Raw genomic sequence first — 26,471 nt, 5'->3', positions numbered from 1 at the left:
CTTGATCTCTGAGAATGTTTTCCTGCTGTCTGTCTTCCAATTGTTTAGAAAGATTTGTAGCTCTTTTTATGTACAGGTAACATGCAGGGTTAGTCATTCTTTCGAAGGGATTTTTCACCTTTGTTAATTTGCCAAATTATGTAATGGCTACAGTATGTAATGGTTACACATGCGGGTTTATACATAATGAAATAAATATCACTAAAGATAATCAATATTCAGCCAGTCATGAATGTCAAACTACCAAAAAAAAATGCACACATTTTCTTGTAGCTACCACAATGGATTTCTGGGGGATCTGTCCACACTCTGTGCGTAGACACTTCCAAAAAACTACACTTCTCCTTGTGCGATATGCGCATTATTTACCCTAGCCACCTGCACAAAGTTCGAGGAGCTGTAACATTTTAATTTTTCCTAGCTCTGTCATTATATTTGCTGCAGCAAGCATGATTTGCTTTCATCTTTGATAATTTGTCCATGTATTTAAAGAGATGCTAGGGGGGGCGCATGCGCGGCCAGCACTGAAGGTGGACGTGCAGTAAGACAGCGCCGTCCACCCGCCAGCCTATAAGCGGCACAAACCGGCCCTGGGAACCCAAACCAGCACTGCACCGACAATATAAGGTGCACAACCATCCGCAGGCATGTCGAGGAGGAAAAAATCCCTGGATCAGCCAGGAAAGCTGACACAATTCTTCCCGGCCGTCGGGCCGGGAGTCCAAGATGGCGCCCGCGGCTGCAAACAGGGAGACAGCAGCAGCGCTCAGCAGGAGGACTAAAGGGCCCAGCAACAAGACTCCAGGCTGCAGAACTTGCTATACCCCAGGGACCCTGGTGAGTTGTCACCCCCACTGTCCCCTACATTACGCAGCCCAGCTAAATCCAGGCCACGGCTAGAACAGAACCCTAGCACACTTTACCAGGCCTCAAATCCTCCATTACAGCCACCCCACGTAGCTATGCCTGACTTAGACGCATTCCCTGCGTCAGACATACCTTGACAGAAATATGCATGAAAAACATGCTTACGTCTTTACGCCAATCTCTGCATAATGACATCTTTACGCCACTCAACCAACTGTCAACTATAGTACAACAAGAACACAGAATCAGCCACATTGAGAATAGCATGGGAGACATAATAAAGGCGCACAACAACCTAATTGATGCGCACACAGAGCACTCGAACGACATTGAGCAAATCAATCAAAAATTAGCTGATTTAGAAGACAGATCACGTCGCAACAACATCAAATTCAGAGGAATTCCCAAATCTGTCACCAACGTTGACTTATTCCCATACATACAGCAATATATCAAAATCCTCCTCCCATCACTGATTTAGAGATCGCAATTGACCGGGCACATCGCCTACCTAAACCCTCCTTTTTGCCGGCATCCACCCCTAGGGATGTACTAGCCCGCATTCATTTTTTCCATGTGAAAGATAAAATTATGTCGGCGGCCCGAAATCCACCGCCGCTCCCACCATTGTACACAAATCTCCGCTTATACGCTGATTTATCTAAAGCTACCCTCCTTAACAGAAAACGAATGATATCCATCACCAAGGCCCTAAGAAACCATGGCATAGCATACCAATGGGGGTTCCCCACCAAACTGATGGTGCGGCAACATGGTAGAATTTTCACTATCAATACACTGGAGGCAGGCCTGGATCTACTGAAAACCTGGAATATCATCCCTGTGGAACCGCAAGAACCCGCGGATAGCTCTATGGAGGCAACATAATCATTACATGACATGTTTTTCCTCTTTTACTAAAATATGTCCACACTTTCTCCCAGGAGCCACTTCTTCATCCGATCTGTCTGGCGTTTGGCCTAAATTTTGCAAAGTTTGTTTAAAATGGTTGCAACTGGCTTGACCCCCGTCTGGCGGTCAAGCCCACCCGCACCCCCCGGTTTTGAGCTAGCAAAGTTGGCTACTCGAGATATTTGCATTTTTCGCAAATCCTTTTTTATTGTTGTTCTTTATATCCTTACCCCTTCCCTACCATGGCACCTTTGGATACCCACGCAACACCCATATGTCACTTACTTCGACACACCTCGGAATACTTCCCTCAACACTCCGATTGAGTCTCAGTCCTATCACCTCCACTTAAATGTTTATCCTCTCGCAAGATACATAATCATATGCCTCTCCCAAACACCACCTCAGGTTACAAAAAAGCGTGGAACCATGATTTCAAATGATTAATTTTACATCATTCAACGTCCGAGGCCTTAATTCGCCATATAAACGTTCATTACTTTCTAGAGAAGCACGGAAGTCACAAGCGGACATACTCTTCATACAGGAAACACACTTCGCTACCGAAAAGGCGCCCAAATTATACCTTCATCGTTTCTCTCAAACATTTATGGCAACCAACCCCAAAAAGAAGAATGGAGTGATCACGGCCATTAAGGACTCTCTTTCATTTCGTTTCTTATCACAGAAGGCGGATCCACTTGGACGCTTCCACATTTTAGTATGCCAAATAAACGACAAGACTCATACATTAGTAAATGTTTATGGTCCGAACTGCAAACAGCTATGTTTCTACCGTAAACTTTACAAAACCATCTCCATGCTTAAACAAGGGAAACTCATCATCGGTGGTGATCTCAACATTACGGGAAACTCGGACATGGACTCATCTTCCACTTCAAAATTCACGAAACCAACTCTTAATCAGTTTCTGCACGACAATGACCTTTATGACATCTGGAGATGTCAACATGGCTCTGAAAGAGATTATACTTATTACTCCCCTCCACATCTTTCATACTCACGCATAGACATGTTTATCACAGACAAATGGACATTGCAACAAGTGACAGCATCCAAAATTGGGACTATAACCTGGTCGGACCATGCTCCAATCCACATATCATTAGACGACAACCAAAACACAGCGCTCCCACCCATCTGGAGACTCAACTCTTCACTTTTAACAGCACCGGATAACCAGAAGCGTATCCAAGAAGCCCACAAGCTCTTTTTTGACATCAACACCACCCATGATATATCTATCACCACACTTTGGTCGGCCTACAAGGCCTACATGAGAGGTATCCTCATCCAGTTAAACGCCCGCACTAAGAGACAGCGTTCTCAACAAATTGATCAGCTCATGACCTCCATTCGCTTCAATGAAAAACTCAACAAACAGAATCCAAACCCCGCTATAACAGCGACCCTAAACTCAGACAGGAATAAATTACGTACCATTTTACTGCACGCATACGACACCAACCTACAAAAAACAAAAGCTAAATTCTATGCACTCGGTAACAAGGCAAACTCACTCCTTAGTAAAACTATCAAACAAAAACGTCTTAAAACCAAAATATCCACAATCTGACATCCTACCTCGCACAACACTCTGACAAACCCACAGGATATCGCAAATGCTTTTGCGGCCTACTATCAGACACTATATAGCCTAAAAGATGACACCAATACAACCCAACCCAAGACACACTCAATAGAGAAATTTCTACATAACACTAATCTCCCACACATAACCCCATCTCAACTTGAATCTATCTCTATACCGATTTCCTCGGCTGAGATTGAAAAAATCATACGCACCCTCCCTTTGAACAAGTCACCAGGAAATGATGGCTTCACTAATGAATACTACAAAACATTTGCCCCCGACCTCTCTCTGCACCTATCCCCCCTGTACAACCATGTCGCCACCTGTGGCGCATTTCCCCAAGACATGCTACAGTCAATAATTACCACCATCCTGAAACCAGGTAAAAACCCTCAACTAGTACAAAATTACAGACCAATTTCGCTCCTTAACACAGATATAAAGATATACGCTAAGATAATCGCCCTAAGACTAATCCCTTACCTACCGACTTTAATTCATCCAGACCAGGTAGGATTTATTCCTGGTAGACAGGCTCCTGACGCCACCAGACGGATCATATCCCTGATACACCACCTTGAATTAGATACCCAACCTTCGCTCTTGCTATCGCTTGATATAGAAAAAGCGTTTGACCGAATCCACTGGAAGTTTGACGCATACACTCCAAAAATTTGGAATATCTGATTGGATGCTATCGGCCATTTTGTCCCTTTACTCCAAGCCATCGGCCAGAGTCCAAACTAACGGCACACTATCTCAACCCTTCTACATTTCCAACGGAACTAGGCAAGGCTGCCCACTATCCCCTATAATTTTTGCGCTACTCATTGAACCACTAGCAACCACCCTTAGAAACGACCCCAATTTCACGGGAATTAAATGCCTAAAATCCGAACACAAGATCAGTCTATTTGCAGACGACATTATCCTAATGGTTACTAATCCATACAAATCCCTTAACACCATACGAACGCATATCCAAAACTACGCATCCGTGTCTTACTACAAACTTAATGAACTGAAATCTTCTATTCTAAATTTACACACACCTGAGATTACCCAAAATCTAATTTCCAAACACTTCCCCTTTACTTGGGAAAAACTTAGCATCCCATACCTGGGAATCAAACTGACTGCAAAGACCAACCAACTATATACCGCTAATTTTAAACCACTACTTGAATCTATTCCACAAGAGATTAAAGCACTACGCACCACTACTCTCTCGACGTTAGGCAGATTGGCGACAGTTAAGATGTGTATATTACCCAAGATACTTTACATCTTTCGCACGCTCCCTATCCCAGTCCCTCACATCTTTTTTACAAAACTTCAGGCAATACTGAACAAATTTCTTTGGAATTCGAAAAAGCCTAGATATGCCACAAATCTCCTAATCCGCCCAACCTCCAGAGGCGGAGCGGGACTCCCACATATGAAATCCTATTACCTCGCCACTTTACTTGATCAGCTCTTCTTCTGGTGGCAGCCCACAATCAACAAAACCTGGACTCTTATGGAAATTTCCTTATTCCTACCGCACACTTTGTCAGACTAATTATTCATACCTCGCGGGGCTCACCTTACACACCTACATAATCACCCTTGCATATTAGCCTCTCTAACAGCTTGGTATGACTTTATTTCTCATACCCAACTACGTAAAGACAACCTTCAAATTCTCACTCCGCTTTCGTCCCTACACTTCCTCTCTCCTCATTTAAACCTAAATTTATGGATAAACCATAGATTACTTTACATACAAAACCTGTACACTAACAATACACTACATTCATTTCAGACTATTAGAGAAAAATACCAAATCCCAGCTACTGAATACTTTACCTATATACGTATAACCCATACCCTCTACAAGGCAAACGTACCATGCAACATAAAAATCCCAGCTACTACACAGCATTTCTTGCAAAAAACAACCTATCCAAAAAAAGGTATTTCAACGTTCTACACGACTCTAGTTGAATCACAATTTAATACACACACATCGTCCATAGCAAACTGGGAAAAAGTAATTCAACAACCCATATCTCTCAGCACTTTTGCCATTACTTACAAATCTTCAAAGTGCAGTTCACACTGGGAAACATATCTGAAAGTACTCCACCAAGGGTACTTAACTCCTGTTAAGTTAGCCCTATTCTATCCACAACATTCACAATCCTGCTGGAGACACTGTGGGGAATCAGGTACTCTTCTGCACTTACTGTGGACATGTAAGTCCCTGACCTCTTATTGGAACCAAGTTTTTCAAATAATCTCTTCCATTACAAAGACTCCAATAACCCCAAACCCGGCTCTAGCGCTCCTCCATATTGGAATAGACAAAATTCCATTGCCCTCACGCACCATTACCATACACACTCTGTCAGCTGCAAAGCTCAATATCACCAGGCTATGGCGATCTACTAACACTCCCTCTTTGTCCCGACTACTGTCCGATCTTAACTTCCTATGTGAAATGGAGAGGAGAACAGCCCTCCATACCTTCTCACACCACAAATTTGAGACTCATTGGACCCGATGGTTACACAACCCCAACTGTTCAATAAAATGATTATATAATGTTCACCCACACTACATGATTTTGACACTCTAGGTGCCTCTACCTCCCCCTCTTCCCCCTTCTTTCCCTTTTCTAATCTCCCCCTTAATGTTCCTACTACAGTCCAATAAGGTGCACAAAATTGAGCATACCTCTCATGTAACTGAATCTAGACTTTGCAATGTACTTCGGCCAGATGGCGAGGTACCCCTACTCCATTTTATCCTACCTATACAAGATTTTGTATTAAAGATGCACCTCTTTATACCAATGTTTTCAATTATTCTGTATGTTTCAAATTTTCCAATAAAAATATTTAAATATAAAGAGATGCTAGGACTGCTAAGTTTCTTTTATTGCAGTCCAGAGGCTGATCAAGCAATTACAGCAGGAAGAGCCTCCCCCAAGCAGCCATCAGTTTCAAAACATTATTGCAGTAGCCTGTCTCAGTATCTTGATAAGGGAAAAGCAGTTAGAAATATGCAATTAAGTCTAATAAATGTGATGCAACATGCTGTATATAGATGGCCTGGATAATATTATTTTTTTTTATAAAACTGGAGTTTGCAGTGAAGATTTCAATTAAAATTTCTGTACCTGTAGTTCTTCCCACAATTGCTTTCTAAGTGCATTGCTCTGAGCTAAAACCTCCTTCTCCTTTGCAGTCTTTTTAAGCAAGATTTCATCTAGAGCCTTCATTCTCTTTATAGCTTTTTCCAGTTTGGGGTCAATGTTGGGTTCTGCAGCAACTGGAATCTCAGAAGAATCTGTTCAAACAACAAAATTGGAGAGAAATGCAAGTCATTCACGCATGTAAATAGGTCAGTAACCATTCACACATGCAAACAAAACTGCAGTGCAAACTGACTTACACGCTGGTCACATCGGGTGCGATTTGGCATGCGAATTGCATGCCATGCGACTTGCAAATCGTATACCAAGTCGCACCCTATTGTCTGTTATTAGTGTGGTCATATCGGTGCGGTTCCGACTTGGTCGGAGTCGCACCGATTGTCTAAAGTAGTGCATGCACTACTTTTTTTGTGATTTGCATAGACATCGGTGTCAAATGCCTTGCAAATCGCAACTGAAATTGGCAGGTCACCCGATGGAAAGGAAGGGAGGGAGAAGGAAAAAAGCACCAGAAAGAGGAAAAAGGGGGGAAAAGAAGGGCGATGCTACCATAAGTCCCCACTCAAATTCCAGTAGAGAAAAATGGGTCTCCAAAATCCCTCAGTAAGACGTACAGAGCAGCCACACCTTATATTTCCATGGACAGCCCTTACTGATATAGGTAAGCTTGTACATTGGGAGGGCCGCATCCACAGCCATTTCCCAGGACGATGCCACCAGGGGATCCTCAGAATTCCAATTTAACAGAATCTCTCTTTTGGCATAATAAAAGAGGTAGGATATCAACAACTTCAGATGGTGGGATCATTGCACATCATCATGAAGCTCCAACAATGCTAAGGCAGGTGAGAGGGCCAAGGACAACTGAAGCCGTACATTAATTAGCTCAAAAACATCAGTCCAAAATAATATAATACAATTCTAGGACACGTCCAAAACATATGTAGAAAGGTACCGGGATGTAACCTACAACGAGGACAGGTAAGGTCCCGCTCTGGATATATCCGAGAGAGCCTCAAGGGGGTAAAGTAAACCCTATGTAAAAATTTGACCTGTATGAGCTTATCCCTGGAGGAGATAACCAACGTAGGACCCTGTTCCAGAGCCTTCGCCCAATCCTCCTCATCCAGAGAAGGAATATCTTCTTTCCATATAGCCCATAATTTCTCAACCTTAGATGAATTAACACCAAGCAATGTTCTTTAGAGGGCAGACAGTGGTTTGGGGAGGTCCTCCTGAGTCAACAGTGTCTCCCTGAAGGATAGGTGGCTGTGGGAATTGGGCCCTGGCTGCATGTCGCAGTTGGAAATAATGGAAGAACATCTTCTGCGGAAGTCGGAACTTCTAGGAAAGTTGAGAAAATGTTAATAGCACCCCAGAGGGCATAATACTCGCTAGGGTTTTAATACCATACTCAAAACTGGCTTAGATGTGACTGGAGGCTTAAGGCCCATGTCTGGGCAAAAAATTAACTTGTCCATTTAGCATGCATTTTCTTTTTTACCTAATAAAGCAAGTGTTACTCACATAACTCTACCATCTGAGTACATGGGTCACTGCCACCATTTCTGGGTGCAAGGGACAGATAACACAGCCTTGAAACTTTTTTTTTCCAGGAGGAAATGCTTCTAGGAGAATTGGGAAAATGTCCTGTGTGCATGGGGCCTTAATAGTTAACCTGTCACATAGTGTATCTGGACAGTACAATATGCATATGATTAAACCAAATGCTACAGTTTACATAAGCTAGTTTTATGAACCTCCCATGCTTGATAAGCTGTATACCCTGATTACATTTTTTTTTTATTTTGAAGTTCATAAGCCACAATCTCTACCACTGCGATTATTCGTGTTTATACTACCATGTTTCCCTGAAAATAAGATACTGTCTTATATTTTTTTTGCCTCAAAAAAAACACAAATAGGTCTTATTTTCAGGGTAGGTCTTATATTTTTAATGTACAGGTGTGGACATGGGGTGCAGAGGTGAGCTGCAGGCAGTTGTGGATGATGGTTACTATAGAGAGGGCCAACTGATGACAGTTGTGAGCTGCAGTCAGGTGTTGCAGAGGTGAATTGACAGGTGAGTTTCAGACAGGGTGCAGTGGTGAGTTGAGGAAAGGGGATGCAGGAACATGTGACTTCATCAGGAGTCCTGGTGAAGTCACGTGTTGACGTAAAGCGTAGAGCACGCCGATGACGTCAAGCCATAACCGGAAGTGTACATACCGCCATCTTGGATACGGGAATGTATGCTGTTTCATTCACAAAAGCACTGACATAGAGTATTTGATCCTGTAGTGTCCCAGGAGGACACAAACGAATTGCGTTTTGGAGTGAGGAGGAGTTGGAGATTGTATGTGCCAGCGTTCCCATCTGTGGAAAGGGAGAGGAGCGTTCTTTGACCAAACGGTTCGGACCCACTTCTGAGCAGTGCGTTGTGGAGTTTGGAGGAGCAGGAGCAATTGGAGATTGGCATACCATTACACCCGCCCGGGTTAAAGGGAAAGGCTAGGTTTGACCTGACGGTTCGGGTCAAACCATAAGGTGAGTGCATAAGTGTGTCGGAGATGGTTACAACATGGGGGGGGGGGGGTCGCACGAATACACTGGATGGTTATTTAAAGAGAAGCGATTGCACATGAGCACGTGGAGCACAGAGCCTTAAAGGGGAAGTTCACAATATATCATTTTGTCGAAGTGGGACACTGTTTATATGTAAATGCACAGTATACAAGATTTGGTAAACACATGATCAATAGGGGAATGTATATGAAATTAAGTGCGTTTATGTTATATAAGGAGATATGTTGGTAGCACTGAATATGCACTGTATGATAATTTAGTACTGTCACACAGCAAGGTGTATGTACATTTTGATGACTGGATTATACAATATTGCGCTGCATATATTTTATATTACAAGAGGGACTGTCACTTGCAAACACAAAAGTCGCACTTCTGTGTTAATAAGAGACAGTAGATATTACTGTGCACAGGGCCAGTGCCAGGGGTGGCAGAAGCCCTGATCACAACTAGGTCTTATACTTTAGCAATTCCCAAAAATATTCCTAGGTCTTATTTTCGGGGAAACAGGGTATTTGTTTAACTCAATCTACTTACTGTATGCTTGACAAAATGTTCCATTTTATTTTGGATGTAAAATTTTTCTACTAATTAATTCTACTAATAAACTATTTTGTAAAAGAATAAAATGCTGAGCAGAAATTTTCAGCAAAAACCTCGGATCAACGTATATGCAGAGATATGGGTAGAAGGAAACTACAGCTTACTATATGTATTACTACCAAGTTTGTGCCAGGTTTAAAGCAACTCTGTCGCTAGAATAAAACCACTCAAGCAGAACCAACCTGTAAAAGAATATGATAAATACGTGTCTGGCAAATCCAATCTTTGAAGTCTCATGAGCCCCAAGCATTAATCTTTTGCAGGGGTTAAGGAGCCATTTTAGTGGTGGAAAAAGATATAGCAGGAAGTACTGCATTCATGGTGCTACCAGGACATTCGCAGGACTCCTAGGCTACAACCCTGTAATTCATGCAATTGTAACAGGACAACATCTTATCTATGTGCCCCAGCATTCAGAGACCTGATTAGAAATAACTCCTGATGCAGGAACCACTCACCAGAGTCAATGTGTTGTCAATTCCAGAAACCTTTAGACAAAGTATTTACGTCAGGTACTTATATAGCACTGTCAATTTACGCAGCACTTTACGTACATATTGTACATTCACATCCATCCCTAACCCTCAAGGGGCATACAATTTAAGGTCCCTAACTCACATTCATACATACACATACTAAATGTGAATAAAGCACCTGGACCAAATGGCATACACCCATATGTCCTCTAATTGTTGAGCTCTGTTGTTTCCAAGCCATTGTTTCTAATTTTAGAGACTCTTTAGCAATTGGTGTAATAAAGGGGTGTGGAAATTTAAAAAAAAAAAAACTACTTGCCCAAGGACTAAATTGGGGTCCCAATCTACTTGTTCCTAATGACAATCTACTTGCCCTGATAAAAAAAAAAAATTCTAATAATAATAATTCCCGGTGATCATGTGGAAGGTGCTCTGGTCAGATGAGACCAACATTGAACTTTTTGGCCTAAAAGCAAAACGTGTGGCGGAAAACTGGCACTGCACATCACCCTGAATACTTCATCCCCACTGTGAAACATGGTGGTGGCAGCATCATGTTGTGGGGATGCTTTTCTTCAGCAGGTACAGAGAAGCTGGTCAGAGTTGATGGGAAGATGGATGGAGCCAAATACAGGGCAATCTTAGAAGAAAACCTGTTAGAGCCTGCAAAAGACTTGAGACTGGGTCGGAGGTTCACCTTTCAGCAGGACAACGACCCTAAACACACAACCTAACACATTCATGTGTTAGAATCGTCCAGTCAAAGTCCAGACCTAAATGCAATTGAGAATCTGTGGCAAGACTAGAAAATTGCTGTTCACAGAAGCTCTCCATCCAATCTGACAGAGCTTGAGCTATTTTGCAAAGAATGGGCAAAAAGTTCACTCTCTAGATGCACAAAGCTGGTAGCGACAAACCCCAAAAAGACTTGCAGATGTAATTGTAGGGAAAGGTGGTTCTACACAGTAAGGACCTATTTGTGCAAAATTTTGAAAACCATTTATCATTTTCCTTCCACGTCACAATTATGTGCCACTTTGAGATGGTCTATCACATAAAATACATTTACGATTTTGGTTGCAACATGACAAAATGTGGAACATTTCAAGGGGTATGAATACTTTTTCAAGGCACTGTAATTCTCATTCTTTATTTTAAAATAACCTGGTGCAATGTGATCTGTCACGAGAATGCAAAAAGTCCAAGAGGGTCTTTCTGTTGCAGTGTGCGGTTACGTGAGATGAGATGATCACACATATCGCTACCTCTGTCCTCTGCTAAATAATGGTCGTTATCCTTAGAAAAAAATGTTTTCAAGACCACACATTACCTACCTGACTCCTCAGCCGCTGTTGATTTCAGATTTTCATTAACTCTCTCTTGCTCGCTGTTTAATGAGATCACTGTAGGGCTCTGTGACCTCTGACCATTTAAGCGGTTTTCTGGACTTTGAGCTTTAAGAGTTTCTTGTTCATCATCTGAAGTAAAATTCTGCAGCTTTAAAAAAAATTTGAATTTACATTTATATACAGATCAACAAAGCGGTTTAATCAAGGGTTACATGACATACTGTAATATTTCATATGTATTATATATATTTTATGAATCACCAGTTTATTTTCACATCAAAACTAATAAACATACTAATGCACGCCGGTCTCAGGGAACCCCTTCTAAAAATTTCTACATCTACAACTCATGATATATTAGTGTGATGGTCAGTAGAAAGAATGCTATTTACGCTTGTGGTCATTGGAAAGAATTCCCACTTTACAGATAGCTAAAAGGATCAATGGTTTTGAGAGTTTTTACCCAATTTTTTCTCCCTCTCCCTTTTATTAGGTTAACATATCACCTATAATGTGTCATTGTAATAATAGTAATGATTATTATTATGATTTTTGTTATAATTTATGTATTTATTTGTAGGTTTGGTTTTCAGTACCCATATTCTCAATTTTGTTCAGCACTCATGTTCTCATTTTTATGTAATTATTTTAATATTCTCATTACGATTGACTGGTTTTATTTATTTATGACACCATGGGGGGGGACATTGTATTGATGTCAGATTGATATGAAAATATTCTTATGTTCTTTCTAGTCCTTAAGAAGGGGGCACTTAGATCCCCGAAATGCGTTGGCTACTTCTTGAATTATACCCCTGACCTTTAATGGAATAAATTTGTATCTGGACCTCTTATCAGTGGTACAAGCCAGGGAGACTGTGGAGATTCTCAGGAGCATGGAAGCCACCTACACAGGAACCAGATCATTTACACCAACATTAATACCATAAATAAAAATACCAATAAAATAAACCTACGGGTCCAGCGCTATCTTTCCACTTTCCTCAAAAGGATCAGTGGTGTCAGAGGGAATTTATCTGACGGAGAAATTTCTCATTGCTCAAGGAACCCTTAGCAACCTCTGGAGGAAACCTAGTTGAGAAACCCTGCCCTATGGTATGCCAACCAAGAGCCTGGTACCACTCAAATCATACCTTCTGCTTCCCAACTTGCAGATTACGGTTAAAATATAATAAAAGGAAACTTCTGCTGGTGAAAACATAGGTAGGTACTGTCCGAGAGACACCACATTGCACCATTCTGTACATGCTCCCGAGGATTTTCCTGGTAATCCAGAAGTCCCAATACCTAAGCAACAGCTGCTATGACAGGTTCGAATTTTTATGATCAGTGACTGAAACTATTACATGCTTTACATAATGTAAATCAGACAGTAGGGTTGATTTAGTAAAACTGGAGAGTGCAAAATCTGGTGCAGCTCTGCAAAGAAACCAGTCAGCTTCCAGGTCTTTTTTTTTGTCAAAGCTTAAATGAACAAGCTGAAATTAGGAGCTGATTGGCTACCACGTATAGGTGCACCAGATTTTGCACTTTACAGTTTTAGTAAATTAACCCCAATGTGTCACAGCCTTATGACATGTTAAAACTGAACTTCATGTATGGTTTCTATTACTTAGTTACACTTGTCCAGCTTGGCATCCTGTGAACGGTGGCTGTGCCAAGCAAGGGAACCCCTGTGTTCACTATGTACAAAACTAGCTGCTCAACACAGGACCCAGAGGACCACGACAATCACTGTAGTAGCAGTAACTACTGCAGTAAATCTCCAGTTTCACAGGTATCGAATACTGTATAAACTTACAGTGAACAAGCTAGGTCAATGTAACTATGCAATGAAACTGTATCTGAAGTTCAGAAGTATACCTAAAAAAATTGATGTTTTGGAGAAGAAGGTGTCTTGGCAGAATCTCACGGTGTCTGCCACTCGGTGGGGACTCACGGAGCTATCCCTCATTAACATACAATGGTTCTACATTTTAGTCCTTTGTTAGGACAGACAGTGTTCAAAGCTAGTTTACAAAGGATAATGAAGATCTGCTAGCACAGTTCAGAACACCGTCTACTATAACTAAACTTTTTTTGTTTTGGATACAATGCAGAGGGATTAGAACCCCTGTCAGGTTTTATTGCTGTCTGTGTCCCCATTAAGCAGATTCACCTTCTCTATTTGTCCTGTTTGCCATTATCATTGAAAGTAAAAGTAAAAGAAAATCCCAAATTTTGGGTTGTCCCCGGAAATGTAATAGAGGGGAAATCTTCCACTAGTTCTGGTGACCTGGGGGTCCCCAAGAAATTCCCTTAATTTGCAGGGATTTCCTCTCATTTCCTGTTTGGCTATGGGACAGGAAGTGAAGGTAAATCTTCCCAATGGGACAAAAATGGCGAAAAAAAAAACCCGACGGGTTATGACAGTCCCTTGCTCTATTCAAAATAAAATAAAAAAAAAAGTTTTGTCCATAGCTCTACTTTAAGGTTCCATGCACACAATCTTATTTATGCCCCTTGCAGCTACTGATGAGGTTTTTTTATGCCCCTAGAAGCAAGAAATGTTATCTTGTGTGTCCATTCACACTATTGTAAGCTAGAAGCATTTTTCAAGCTTCAGCTACTAGGGCTTTTTTGCATGTTTTGGGAGCGATTTGTCGGCACAAAAAAACAAAACAAAACACTGAATGCCCCTAAACTATCCTAAAAGCTGCTAAGAACTGGTTTCCAGTGATTTGTTTTTTTCTTAGCGGCTGCTGCATCCTTACCGACAATTGACTCACCAGCTGTCAGCTGGCTTCCCGGCTGACAGCTGAATGTAAACAAAATTACTGGCAATTAAAATTTTGAGAAAAAAAACGCCCAAAATTAAAAAAAATAAATAAATATATGGTGTGGGGGTCCCCCCCAAAATCCATACTAGACCCCGAGCATGCAGCCTTTTAGGTCAGGAAAGGAGGGGGTAAGCGAGCAGCCCCCCCTTCTGAACCATACCAGGCCACATGCCCTTAACATAGGGGGTGCTTTGGGCCCCCCCCAAAAGCACCTTGTCCCCATGTTAATGGGGACAAGGACCTCTTCCCCACAACCTTATGCGGTGATTGTGGTGGTGGTTTTTGGGTGGATGGCTTATCAGAGTCTGGAAGCCTCCTTTAACAAAGGGGCCCCCAGAACCCAGCCATCACCATGTGAATGAGTGTGGGGTACATTGTACCTCTAATCATTTACGAAAAAAGTGTTAAAAGTAAGTAAAAACACAGAGCTGGCTTTTGACAAGTCCTTTATTCAAAATAAATAGATAAATGTCCCCCAAAGTAGATCCAACATCAATCACGATGAGTGTCGGCCGCTGACCCCAAAAAAAATTTAGAAAAAAGGTCCGCACCTGACGCTTACTTTTGCTATCTCACAGCTCCGCCGCTAATTAAACAAGGGGGTGGAGCCACCTTGTGACATCATTGACTGGGCCTGCTTGGCTGTGAATGCCTGCACCTTAGTTTATTTAGCGACGGAAGGCGGCGAATCTGTCAGTGGGAGCCAGCGTCAGGTACGGACTTTTCTTTTTTTTTTTCTGTTCAGGTGATGTTGGATTTACTTCATGCTTGACAATGGAACATTTGTGGGACATTTATTTATTTATTTTTAATAAAGGACTTGTTGTCAAAAACCGGCTCTGTGTTCTTACTCGCGTAACACTTTTTGGTGAACGAGTAGGGATACTCAATCACATGGGGGGTGGGAATCGGGATCTAGGGGCTTCCACATTTCAATAAGCCCCTTGTCCACAGACCCCCACAACCAATGCCCATGTCAAAGGCATGTGGACAGGTATGGTTTAAGAGGAGGGACGCTCACCCCTCCCCCCCCTCTTTCCTGGCTTGCCAGGTTCAGATAAGGGTCCCCATGCTGGTTTTTTTTTGTTTTTTTTATTTTGGCACTGGGTTCCCCTTAACCACTTGCCGACCGAAGATAGCCATATACAGTGGTGCAAAAAAGTATTTAGTCAGCCACCAATTGTGCAAGTTCTCCCACTTAAAAAGATGAGAGAGGCCTGTAATTGGCATCATAGGTAGACCTAAACTATGAGAGACAAAATGAGAAAAAAAATCCAGACAATCACATTGGCTGATTTGGAAAGAATTTATTTGCAAATTATGGTAGAAAATAAGTATTTGGTCACCTACAAACAAGCAAGATTTCTGGCTCTCACAGACCTGTACCTTCTTCTTTAAGAGGCTCCTCTGTCCTGCACTCATTACCTGTATCAATGGCACCTGTTTGAACTTGTTATCAGTATAAAAGACACCTGTCCACAACCTCAAACAGTCACACTCCAAACTCCACTATGGTGAAGACCAAAGAGCTGTCGAAGGACACCACAAACAAAATTGTAGACCTGCACCAGGCTGGGAAGACTGAATCTGCAATAGGCAAGCAGCTTGGTGTGAACAATTCAACTGTGGGAGCAATAATTAGAAAATGGAAGACATACAAGACCACTGATAATCTCCCTCGATCTGGGGCTCCACGCAAGATCTCACCCCGTGGGGTCAAAATGATCACAAGAACGGTGAGCAAAAATCCCAGGACCACACGGGGGGACCTAGTGAATGACCTGCAGAGAGCTGGGACCAACGTAACAAAGGCTACCATCAGTAACACACTACGCTGCCAGGGACTCAGATCCTGCAGTGCCAGACGTGTCCCCCTGCTTAAGCCAGTACATGTCCGGGCCCGCCTGAAGTTTGCTAGAGAGCATTTGGATGATCCACAAGAGGATTGGGAGAATGTCACATGGTCAGATGAAACCAAAATAGAACTGTTTGGTAGAAACACAACTCGTCGTGTTTGGAGGAGAGAGAATGCTGAGTTGCATCCAAAAAACACCATACCTACTGTGAAGCATGGGGGTGGCAACATCATGCTTTGGGGCTGTTTCTCTGCAAAGGGACCAGGACGACTGATCCATGTACAGGACAGAATGAATGGGGCCATGTATCGTGAGATTGTGAGTGCAAACCTCCTTCCATCAGCAAGGGCATTGAAGATGAAACATGGCTGGGTCTTCCAACATGACAATGACCCAAAAAATACCGCCCAGGCAACGAAGGAGTGGCTTCGTAAGAAGCATTTCAAGGTCCTGGAGTGGCCTAGCCAGTCTCCAGATCTCAACCCCATAGAAAACCTTTGGAGGGAGTTGAAAGTCCGTGTTGCCCAGCGACAGCCCCAAAACATCACTGCTCTAGAGGAGATCTGCATGGAGGAATGGGCCAACATACCAGCAACAGTGTGTGCCAACCTTGTGAAGACTTACAGGAAACGTTTGACCTCTGTCATTGCCAACAAAGGATATATAACAAAGTATTGAGATGAACTTTTGATATTGACCAAATACTTATTTTCCACCATAATTTGCAAATAAATTCTTTCCAAATCAGCCAATGTGATTGTCTGGATTTTTTTTCTCATTTTGTCTCTCATAGTTGAGGTCTACCTATGATGCCAATTACAGGCCTCTCTCATCTTTTTAAGTGGGAGAACTTGCACAAATGGTGGCTGACTAAATACTTTTTTGCCCCACTGTAATGTCCTCCCAGAACGCGCCCCTGGTGATCTCCGTGATCACATGATGTGGTAAAAGGCCAATCACAGCCACGTGATCAGCTGTGTCCAATGACACAGCAGATCACCAGTAAATACAGTTACAGCTGGTTATCGGCTGCACTTTCCTCACGCTGTCACAGCATGAGGAAAGTACTGCTGATAACCGACAATTGTCAGAGGACTGATCGGCACCGATCATCAGGGCACTGATGATCAGTGCCCTGATGATCTGTGCCCATCAGTGCCACCCATCAGTTCTGCCCAGCAGTGCCACCAGTCAGTGCTCAGCAGTGCCGCCAGTCAGCGACCATCAGTGTCGCCTATCAGTGCTGCCTATCAGTGCAGCCTCATCAACGCACATCAGTGAAGGAAAAATTACCTGTTTGCAAAATTTTATAATAGAAACAAAGAAAAACTTTTTTTTTTTTCAAAATGTTTGCTCTTTTTTTGTTTATAGCGCAAAAAACGCCCAGTGGCGAGTACATACCACCAAAAGAAAGCTCTATTTCGGTGAAAAAAATTATAAAAATTTCATATGGGTGCAGTTGTCATTCAAAGTGCGACAGCACTGAAAGCTGAAAATTGACCTGGGCACGAAGGGTGTATATGTGCCCGGTAGGCAAGTGGTTAAATTAAAATCCATACCAGACCCAAGGGCCTAGAATGTATTGAGGGGGACCCTCACGTTGTTTTTTTTTCTCAAATATCAATTGCCAGCAATTATTTTGTTTACAGCTGATGAATCATTGGTTGTTAAGGACATGGTGGCTGCCTTGCCAGCCTGATCCTTAACAACCAGCTAAAACTGCTAAACGCTGGCAAACAGAAGGGAAAACTGCCATAAAAAAAACACTATAAAAATATTGAGCGGTTCTTATACAGCATTTTTCCAGCTTTTTTTCAGCTCCTATTGTGCATATAGTCTAAAATGCAGTGAGTGTTAAAGAAAAAAAAAACAAGTAACCAGCAAAAAAGTTGTAACGTAACAAAATATAAAGCACAGTAGGTGATAAACTATTTTTCCGCTTTTGCAGCCAAATTGGTATAACACTTTAATACTTTTTAGATTTAGTAAAGTCTCTTTTATTCTGTTTTTTTAATATTTGATATTGTGTCTCACTGTATACATTTTTGTGAATATATTCCAAAATTTCCTTTTTTGGGTAATAGCACTCCTTCCTGCAGACTGACAATACAAATCTACTGCCTTGCAAACAGCAGAAGCATTGTCAGCCTACCATGTGCGCTCCATGAGGTGGACCATTGGGCTGCTTATTGCATCTTTCAGAAAGGCAGTCAAACTAGAAAAATACAGCTTGCTTGGCTCGCATAATAATGCTGCTGCTAATTGTCAGGCAGTGGAAACTCGATAAATTAGAATATCGTGCAAAAGTTCATTTATTTCAGTAATGCAACTTAAAAGGTGAAACTAATATATGAGATAGACTCATTACATGCAAAGCAAGATAGTTCAAGCCGTGATTTGTCATAATTGTGATGATTATGGCTTACAGCTCATGAAAACCCCAAATCCACAATCTCAGAAAATTAGAATATTACATGCAATCAATAAAACAAGGATTGTACATAGAACAATATCGGACCTCTGAAAAGTATAAGCATGCATATGTACCCAGTAGTTGGTTTGGGCCCCTTTTGCAGCAATTACTGCCTCAATGTGGCGTGGCATGGAAGCTATCAGCCTCTGGCACTGCTGAGTTGTTATGGAAGACCAGGATGCTTCAATAGCGGCCTTCAGCTCTTCTGCATTGTTCGGTCTCATGTCTCTCATCTTTCTCTTGGCAATGCCCCATAGATTCTCTATGGGGTTCAGGTCAGGTGAGTTTGCTGGCCAATCAAGCACAGTAATCTCACGGTCGTTAAACCAGGTTTTGGTGCTTTTGGCAGTGTGGGCAGGTGCCAAGTCCTGCTGGAAAATTAGTCAGCATCCCCATAAAGCTCATCTGCGGAAGGAAGCATGAAGTGCTCCAAAATCTCCTGGTAGACGGCTGCGTTGACCCTGGACTTAATGAAGCACAGTGGACCAACACCAGCAGATGACATGGCTCCCCAAATCAACACAGACTGTGGAAGCTTCACACTGGACTTCAAGCATCTTTCAGTGTGTGCCTCCCATTCTACCTCCATACTCTGGGTCCTTGGTTTCCAAACGAGATGCAAAAGTTGCTCTCATCAGAAAAGAGGACTTTGGACCACTGAGCAACAGACCAGGTCTGTTTTTCTTTAGCCCAGGTAAGACGCTTCTAACGTTGTTTGTTGTTCAGGAGCGGCTTGACAAGAGGAATACGACATTTGAAGCCCATGTCCAGGATCCGTCTGTGTGTGGTGGCTCTTGATGCACTGACTCCAGCCTCAGTCCACTCCTTGTGAAAGTCCCCAACACTTTTGAATGGCCTTTTCCTGACAATCCTCTCCAGGCTGCGGTCATCCCTGCTGCTTGTGCACCTTTTTCTTCCACACTTTTCTCTTCCAAATAACTTTCTATTAATGTGCTTTGATACAGTACTTTGGGAACATCCAACTTCTTTTGCAATCACCTTTTGAGGCCTTCCCTCCCATGGAGGGTGTCAATGATGGTTTTCTGCACAACTGTCAGGTCAGCAATCTTTCTCATGATTGTGATTCCTGCTGAACCAGACTGAGAAACCATTTAAAGGCTCAGGAACCCTTTGCAGGTGTTATGGCTTAATTAGCTGATTAGAGTGGGACACTTTGAGCCTAGAATATTGCACCTTTTCACAATATTCTAATTTTCTGTGATTGTGGATTTGGGGTTTTCATGAGCTGTAAGCCATAATCATCACAATTATGACAAATCACGGCTTGAACTATCTTGCTTTGCATGTAATAAGTCTATCTCATATATTAGTTTCACCTTTTAAGTTGCATTACTGAAATAAATGAATTTTTGCACAATATTCTAATTTTTCGAGTTTCATCTGAGGTCAATATGCTAGAACTCTGAACTACAGTATATACACTCACCGGCCACTTTACTAGGTACACCATGTTAGTAGCAGGTTGGACCCCCTTTTGCCTTCAGAACTGCCTTTATTCTTCATGGCATAGATTCAACAAGGTGTTGGAAACATTATTCAGAGATTTTGGTCCATATTGACACGATAGCATCACTCAGTTGCTGCACATTTGTCGGCTGCTCATCCATGATGCGAATCTCCCGTTCCACCACATCCCAAATGTGCTCTATCAGATTGAGATCTGGTTTCTGTGGAGGCCATTGGAATACAGTGAATTCATTGTCATGTTCAAGAAACCAGTTTGAGATGATTTGTGCTCTGTGACATGGTGCAAGATGGGTACACTGTAGTCATAAAAGCATGGACATGTTCAGCAACAATACTCGGGTTGGCCGTGGCATTTAAACAATGCTCCATTGGTACTAAGGGGCCCAAACTGTACCAAGAAAATATCCCCCACACCATTACACCACCAGCTTGAATCGATACCAGACAGGATGAATCTATGCTTTCAAGTTGTTTACTCCAAATTTTGACCCTACCATCTAAATGTTGCAGCTGAAATCGAGGCTCATCAGACCAGGCAAAATTTTTCCAATTTTTATTGTCCAATTTTGTTGAGCCTGTGCGAATTGTAGCTTCAGTTTACTGTTCTTAGCTGTCAGGAGTGGCAACCGGGGTGGTCTTCTGCTGCTGTAGTCAATCTGCTTCAAGGTTCAAAGTGTTGTGCATTCAGAGATGGTATTCTGCATAACTTGGTTGTAATGAGTGGTTATTTGAGTTACTGTTGACTTTTTATCATCTTGAACCAGTCTGCCCATTCTCTTCTGACCTCTGATATCAACAAGGCATTTCATCCACACAACTGCCGATCACTGGATATTTTCTCTTTTTCGGACCATTCTCTGTAAACCCTAGAGATGGTTGTGTGTGAAAATCCAAGTAGATCAGCAGTTTTTGAAATACTCAGACCAGCCCGCCTTGCACCAACAACCATGCCACGTTCAAATCCCCTTTCTTCCCCATTCTGATGCTCGGTTTGAACTTCAGCAAGTCGTCTTCACCACATCTAGATTCCTGAATGCATTAAGTTACTGCCATTTGATTGGCTGATTAGCAATTTGTGTTACAAAGTAATTGAACAGGTCTAGTAAAGAGGCCAGTGAGTGTATATGATCACTTTTATGTATTTTCTTAAATAAAAAACCCAAAAAACTGTAATCTATTAAAAAAAAAATGGATAAATGACTTGGAAAGTATTAAAGTCAATGAGTCAGCATAACAGCTAGATATTTGTAGAGGGTAAGCCAGGGCTCGACAAATCAAAGGTGCCAGGTCGCCGCAGTGACCAGAAATCACGGTCCAGCACCATCCACCACTGTCACTAGGCACAAGCAACCTTCTAGGGCAGCCGTCCACTGAACTCCTCACCTTGTCTTCTCTGATGGGCCATGTATTATATGCCTACCTTACGTGGGGGAGCGATGATTGGCCAGCCTGTCAGCCTCTCCCCTCTCCACTGGATGCCCCTTTTGACCCTCCCCTAATTGGGTGGGGAGCTGGGAGATGAAGGCTTCTCCAATTGGCTGGCTGGGAAGATGGTGAGGACGGTGCACGAAGGAGTTGACCGTGATCTCCAGCTCTGTCCGATGGCCAAGAGTGAACTGGCCAAGCCATGCAGGGAGCACAGCCCAAGGTAGGCTCCCCAGCCTCAGTGATCTCCTTTGCACCCTGTGCACACTGGAGAACGCAAGAACAAATATATCTTTAGAGCCGCAGCTCCACATCCCTGTTCCACCCCTAAACTCCACTTCACTTACTAACTTGCAGCAGCTCCCATGTCCTGAATCTATGGGCAGAGGTACTGATACGGGGGGGGGTCTCACTGATCTAATGGAGGTCTATAAGGGGGAGGGCTCTGATATAAGGGGTCTGTGAGTTAATGGGTGTCTGGGGTAAGCAATGGCAGCACCACATTTTTTCCAGGACAGGTTTACTTTAAATATTTCTAGGAGGAGATTAAAGGGGAATATGATCAAAATGTATAAATACATCAGTGGTTCATATAGTGAATTCGATGTAGTTATTCACCCTGAGGTCATCACAGAGGACAAGGGGACTCCCTCAAGAGTTGGTTCTGGCCAGCTCAGTGGATTACTTTAAAAAAGGCCTGGATTCTTTACTAGATACATGGAGTATAACTGGATAATAACATTTATAGGTAAGGCTGATCCAGGGAATATTCGATTGCCTCTCGGGGGATCAGGAAGGAATTTTTTCCCCTGCAGGAACAAATTGGATCATGCTTTGCTGTGGTTTTTTTGCCTTCCTCTGGAGCAACTGTGGGTATAAGATTATAACTTTTTTATTTTTGGTTGAACTAGATGGACTTTTATCTTTTTTCAGCCAGACTAACTATGTATGCTAATAGGAGCTAGTGATGGCTGTCCAAGAAGGTGGCCAAAACAATCAATCTGAATCTGATTGGTAGGTATGATCAACATGGTTTTTATTTTACATATACTAATAAGATGGTTCAACTGTGGGCCATTTAATCAAACATCCACTAATGTTAGATCTTCTCTTGACACCAACAAAACTATGGACATATTGAAATAAATACAGGAATCTAGTCAAAGGATTCTCTTTTCCTCAACAATGCATTAAGCACTTGATCAAAAATTGCATAGCAGAAGGTAGACAGTGATTCAAGATACTTTAAATAATTTTACCTCTGAAAGACACAGTTCTGGAGTTAACACTTCCAAAGAGCCTACTGTGGAAAACATTTTTGGGTTCTCTGCATGCAGTGAACTTGAGATACGGCTTTCAGGACGGGACCGAGACACTGAAGCAGGTCTGGAAATGTCATCCAGGTTTCCTTTCACAATATCCATCTCCAGAACACTCGTCATCTAAAATCTAAATACAAATACAAAACATTTATCACATATTATTATAGATAGGTTTCAAACTTTAATCCCTGCAATTACAAGTGGAATGGTTGTATTTAATCTGAACTCCTGGCAGATATAAGACACAAATGAATACAGTGTTGTATTAATTTAAAAGAGAAGTTTGGAATTAAAAAAAAAACCCTCAACATTCATACTCTCCTAGGTGGATGCAGCATCAATCTGATGCTGTCTCTACATTGAAAACTGAGCAATCAAAGACTGCTGATTGCTCAGTTCTCAGACTTCATTGAGCAGAGTCGGCTCTCTGCTCTGCCCTTCCAGCACTCACTGGAGCACTGGGCCGGAAAGGGGGTGGAAGTGGCTGGCTCAGGCTCTCAGTGGCACACTGAAAGGATAAGCCAGCTGCCAGTGCAGGCATCTGGGTTGATCTTGACATTAAAGTCGGGATCTCTCCAGAGACTGGGGTGGCTGTTTGATGTCAGCCAACAGTGGGCTTTAGCTTGCTGTCGGCTGTAAATAGGTCACAAGAGTGCAGAATAAAGTGCACTTCTATGATCCCTAGAAGTAGGGCCAAAGCTGTTTTGGCCTACTTCTCCTTTAATACAGAATAATTAATTATACATTGATTCTTTTAGGCTCCATGCAAACTTGCATTTTTTTATGTTTCTAGAAGTTATTAGCATTTTTTTCTGCTTGCTCCTAGAAGCTAAATAGCGTTATCCTATGTGTTCATGCACACTACTTTAGGCTTTTAGCATCTTTTTTAGCTTCAGCGTCTAGGAGCAAAAAGTACATTGTATTTGTAGAGTTTTTTTAAGTGTTTTTCCAGCAGAAAAAATACTAAGTGCTCCTAAATACTGCCAAATGCTACTAAAATGCTAACAGCTTTTTTTCTAGCTTTTTTTCCTTAAAACCGCTAATAAAACGCTAACGTTCCTAAACGCTACTAAAAAGCTACTAAAATGCTATTACCAGCATTTTTTGAGCTTAAATATAAGTGTTAGTGTGCATGGAGCTTAAATGCAAGCAGTGCCTGAATTTGACCTGGTATCAACCTCTAGCAGTAGCTAACCAAGAAAGCAGAAAGCTGTGAGTATGAAAGCTCACGCTCTGTCACCCAGCCTAGCATATAGGGGAACCTCTCACCACCATTGTAGCAGTACATAGTTATTCTGGCTGAAAAAAGTCCATCTAGTTCAACCATAAAAAAGTTATAATCCTATACCCACAGTCAGGGGCAGCCACTGCCCGAGGGCCCGGGGTCAGTAGGGGCCCGTGAGAGGATCACTGTCCAGTGACAGTGTAGGGAGGAGGCAGTCTCAGATCCCGACCCAGAAGTACCTCACCTGTTACTTCACAACTTCACATGGGGGCAGAATGAGTCGTGTGAAGGGTCCGTGCTGGTGATGGAGCCGGTGGGAAGTGGGAAGGTGAGAGGCATATCATCCATGGTGCAGTGTGTTTACCGTACACACCCTGCGCACACCCTCCCCCCCCCCATGGATGATATGTGTCAGGAACAAAGTCGGAGGTGATCGGTGCAGTGGAGGGACAGTGACAGCATCAATCTCCCTGCTGGAGGGAGAGACTTCCAGCTGCCTCCTTGAAATCCATGCAGAGAGATCGGTGCTGTCACTGTCCCTCCACTGCACCAATCATCCCAAACTGTGCATCGGATTTCCCTCCTGCCCCCTCCCTCTGTGCTCCTCAGTCCCCCCCCCCTCGCAGATCTCTCATGCCTTGTCTTCTCTGACAGTGTCCAGCCCCTCCCCCCAGCCTCCACGGCAGAGGAGAGGGGATCTGCTCTGCCTCCCCTATCCAGATCAGCTGGCAGCTCTGTGATGCTTCTGAATGTACCACGTCATATCTCTCTCTCCCCTCCCTTCATTATTTCCTCCCTCCCCTCCTTTCATTTCCTTCCTTCTTTTCTTCCCTCATTCCTTCCTTCCTCCATCCATTCCCTCCCTTCCTTCCCTCCTTCCTTTATTCATCCATTCCCTCCCTTTTCTTCCTTCCTTCCTCCACCCATTTCCTTCCTTCCTCCTTCCATTCCCTCTCTCCCTTTTCTTCCTTCCTCCATCCCCTCCCTTCTTTCTTTCCTTCCTTCCCTCCCTCTCTCCCTTCCTTTCGTTCTTCCTCCCTCCCCTCTACTTTCCTTCCTTCATTTCCTCCCTTCTTTTTCTTCCTTCCTTCCTCCCTCCCCTCCTTCCTTCCTTCCCTCCCTTGATTCCTTCCTCCATCCATCCATTTTCTTCCTTCCTTCCTGCCTCCATTCTCTCCCTCCCTTTTCTTCCTTACATTCCTCTATCCCCTCCATTCCTTCTTTCATTCCCTCCCTCCCCTTCCTTCAATCATTCCTTCCTTTCTTCCCCCTCCCTCCCCTTCCTTCCTTTTTCCCTTCCTTCATTCCTTCCTTCCTCCATCCCCACCCTTTATTCTTTACTCCCTCCCCTCCTTTCAATTCCTTCCTTCTTCCCTCCCCTCCTTTCATTTCCTCATTCCTTCCTCCATCCATTTTCTTCCTTCCTCCCTCCATCTATTCCCTCCCTTTTATTCCTCCCTTCCTTCCCTCCCCTTCCTTCTCTCCTTTACCTTCATTACGTCATCCATCCATTTTCTTTCCTTCCTTCCTTCATTCCTTCCTTCCTCCATACATTCCCTCCCTCCCCTTTTCTTCCTTCATCCCCTCCCTTCATTCTTTCCTCCCCTTCCTTCTTTCCTTCCTCCATCTATTCCTTCCTTCCCTCCCCTTTCTTCCTCCCTCAATCTATTCCCTCCCTTTCCTTCCTTCCTTCTTCCCCACCCCTTCCTTCATTCCTCCATCCATTCCCTCCCTCCCTTTTATTCCTTCCCTTCCTTCCTCCATCCCCTCCCTTCCTTCCTCCATCCCCTTCCTTCATCCATTCCCTCCTCCCTTCCTAACTTCCTCCCTTCCCTCCTTTTCTTTCCTTCCTTCCTCCATCCATTCCCTCCCTTTTCTTCTTTGCCTTCCTTCATCCCCTATCTTCATTCTTTCCTCCCACCCCTCCTTCCTTCCTTCCTCCCTCTTCTTCCTCCCTCCATCTATTCCCTACTCTCCTTCCTTTCTCCCCTCCCCTTCCTTCATTCCTTCCTTCCTCCATCCATTCCCTCCCTCCCTCCCTTTTCTTCCTTCCCTTATCCATTCCCTCCCTCCCATTTCTTCCTTCCCTTCCTTCCTTCTTCCCCTCCCTTCCATTCCATTCCCTCCCTCAGTTTTTTTTTTCTTTCCCTTCCTCCATCCCCTTCCTTCATTCTTTCCTCCCCTTCCTTCCTTCCTCCATCCTTTACCTCCTCCCTCCCTAACTTCCTCCCTTCC

The 26,471-nt window shown here is 43.0% G+C and overlaps 1 protein-coding gene across 1 annotated transcript in view; it reads right to left on the bottom strand.

Annotated features, from left to right (window-relative positions):
- FSIP1 (fibrous sheath interacting protein 1) overlaps window positions 1-26,471 on the bottom strand; it is a 142,936-nt gene that overhangs the window by 105,480 nt on the left and 10,985 nt on the right. The window contains exons 2-4 of the mRNA XM_089681490.1: window positions 22,949-23,138; window positions 11,593-11,755; window positions 6,558-6,727 (exon numbers count right to left, since the gene is read on the bottom strand). Of these exons, the coding sequence (XP_089537616.1) occupies window positions 6,558-6,727; window positions 11,593-11,755; window positions 22,949-23,131 (516 nt within the window). The 5' untranslated portion in view covers window positions 23,132-23,138. The remainder of the gene's footprint in view (window positions 1-6,557; window positions 6,728-11,592; window positions 11,756-22,948; window positions 23,139-26,471) is intronic.

The sequence above is a fragment of the Staurois parvus genome, unplaced genomic scaffold (genome assembly GCF_062004578.1).
Source record: "Staurois parvus isolate SC_StPar_1 unplaced genomic scaffold, SC_StPar_1.0 ptg000267l, whole genome shotgun sequence".
Taxonomy (NCBI): domain Eukaryota; kingdom Metazoa; phylum Chordata; class Amphibia; order Anura; family Ranidae; genus Staurois; species Staurois parvus.
Note: the sequence above shows the minus strand (reverse complement) of the source record. Positions and strands in the feature narration are given on the sequence as shown.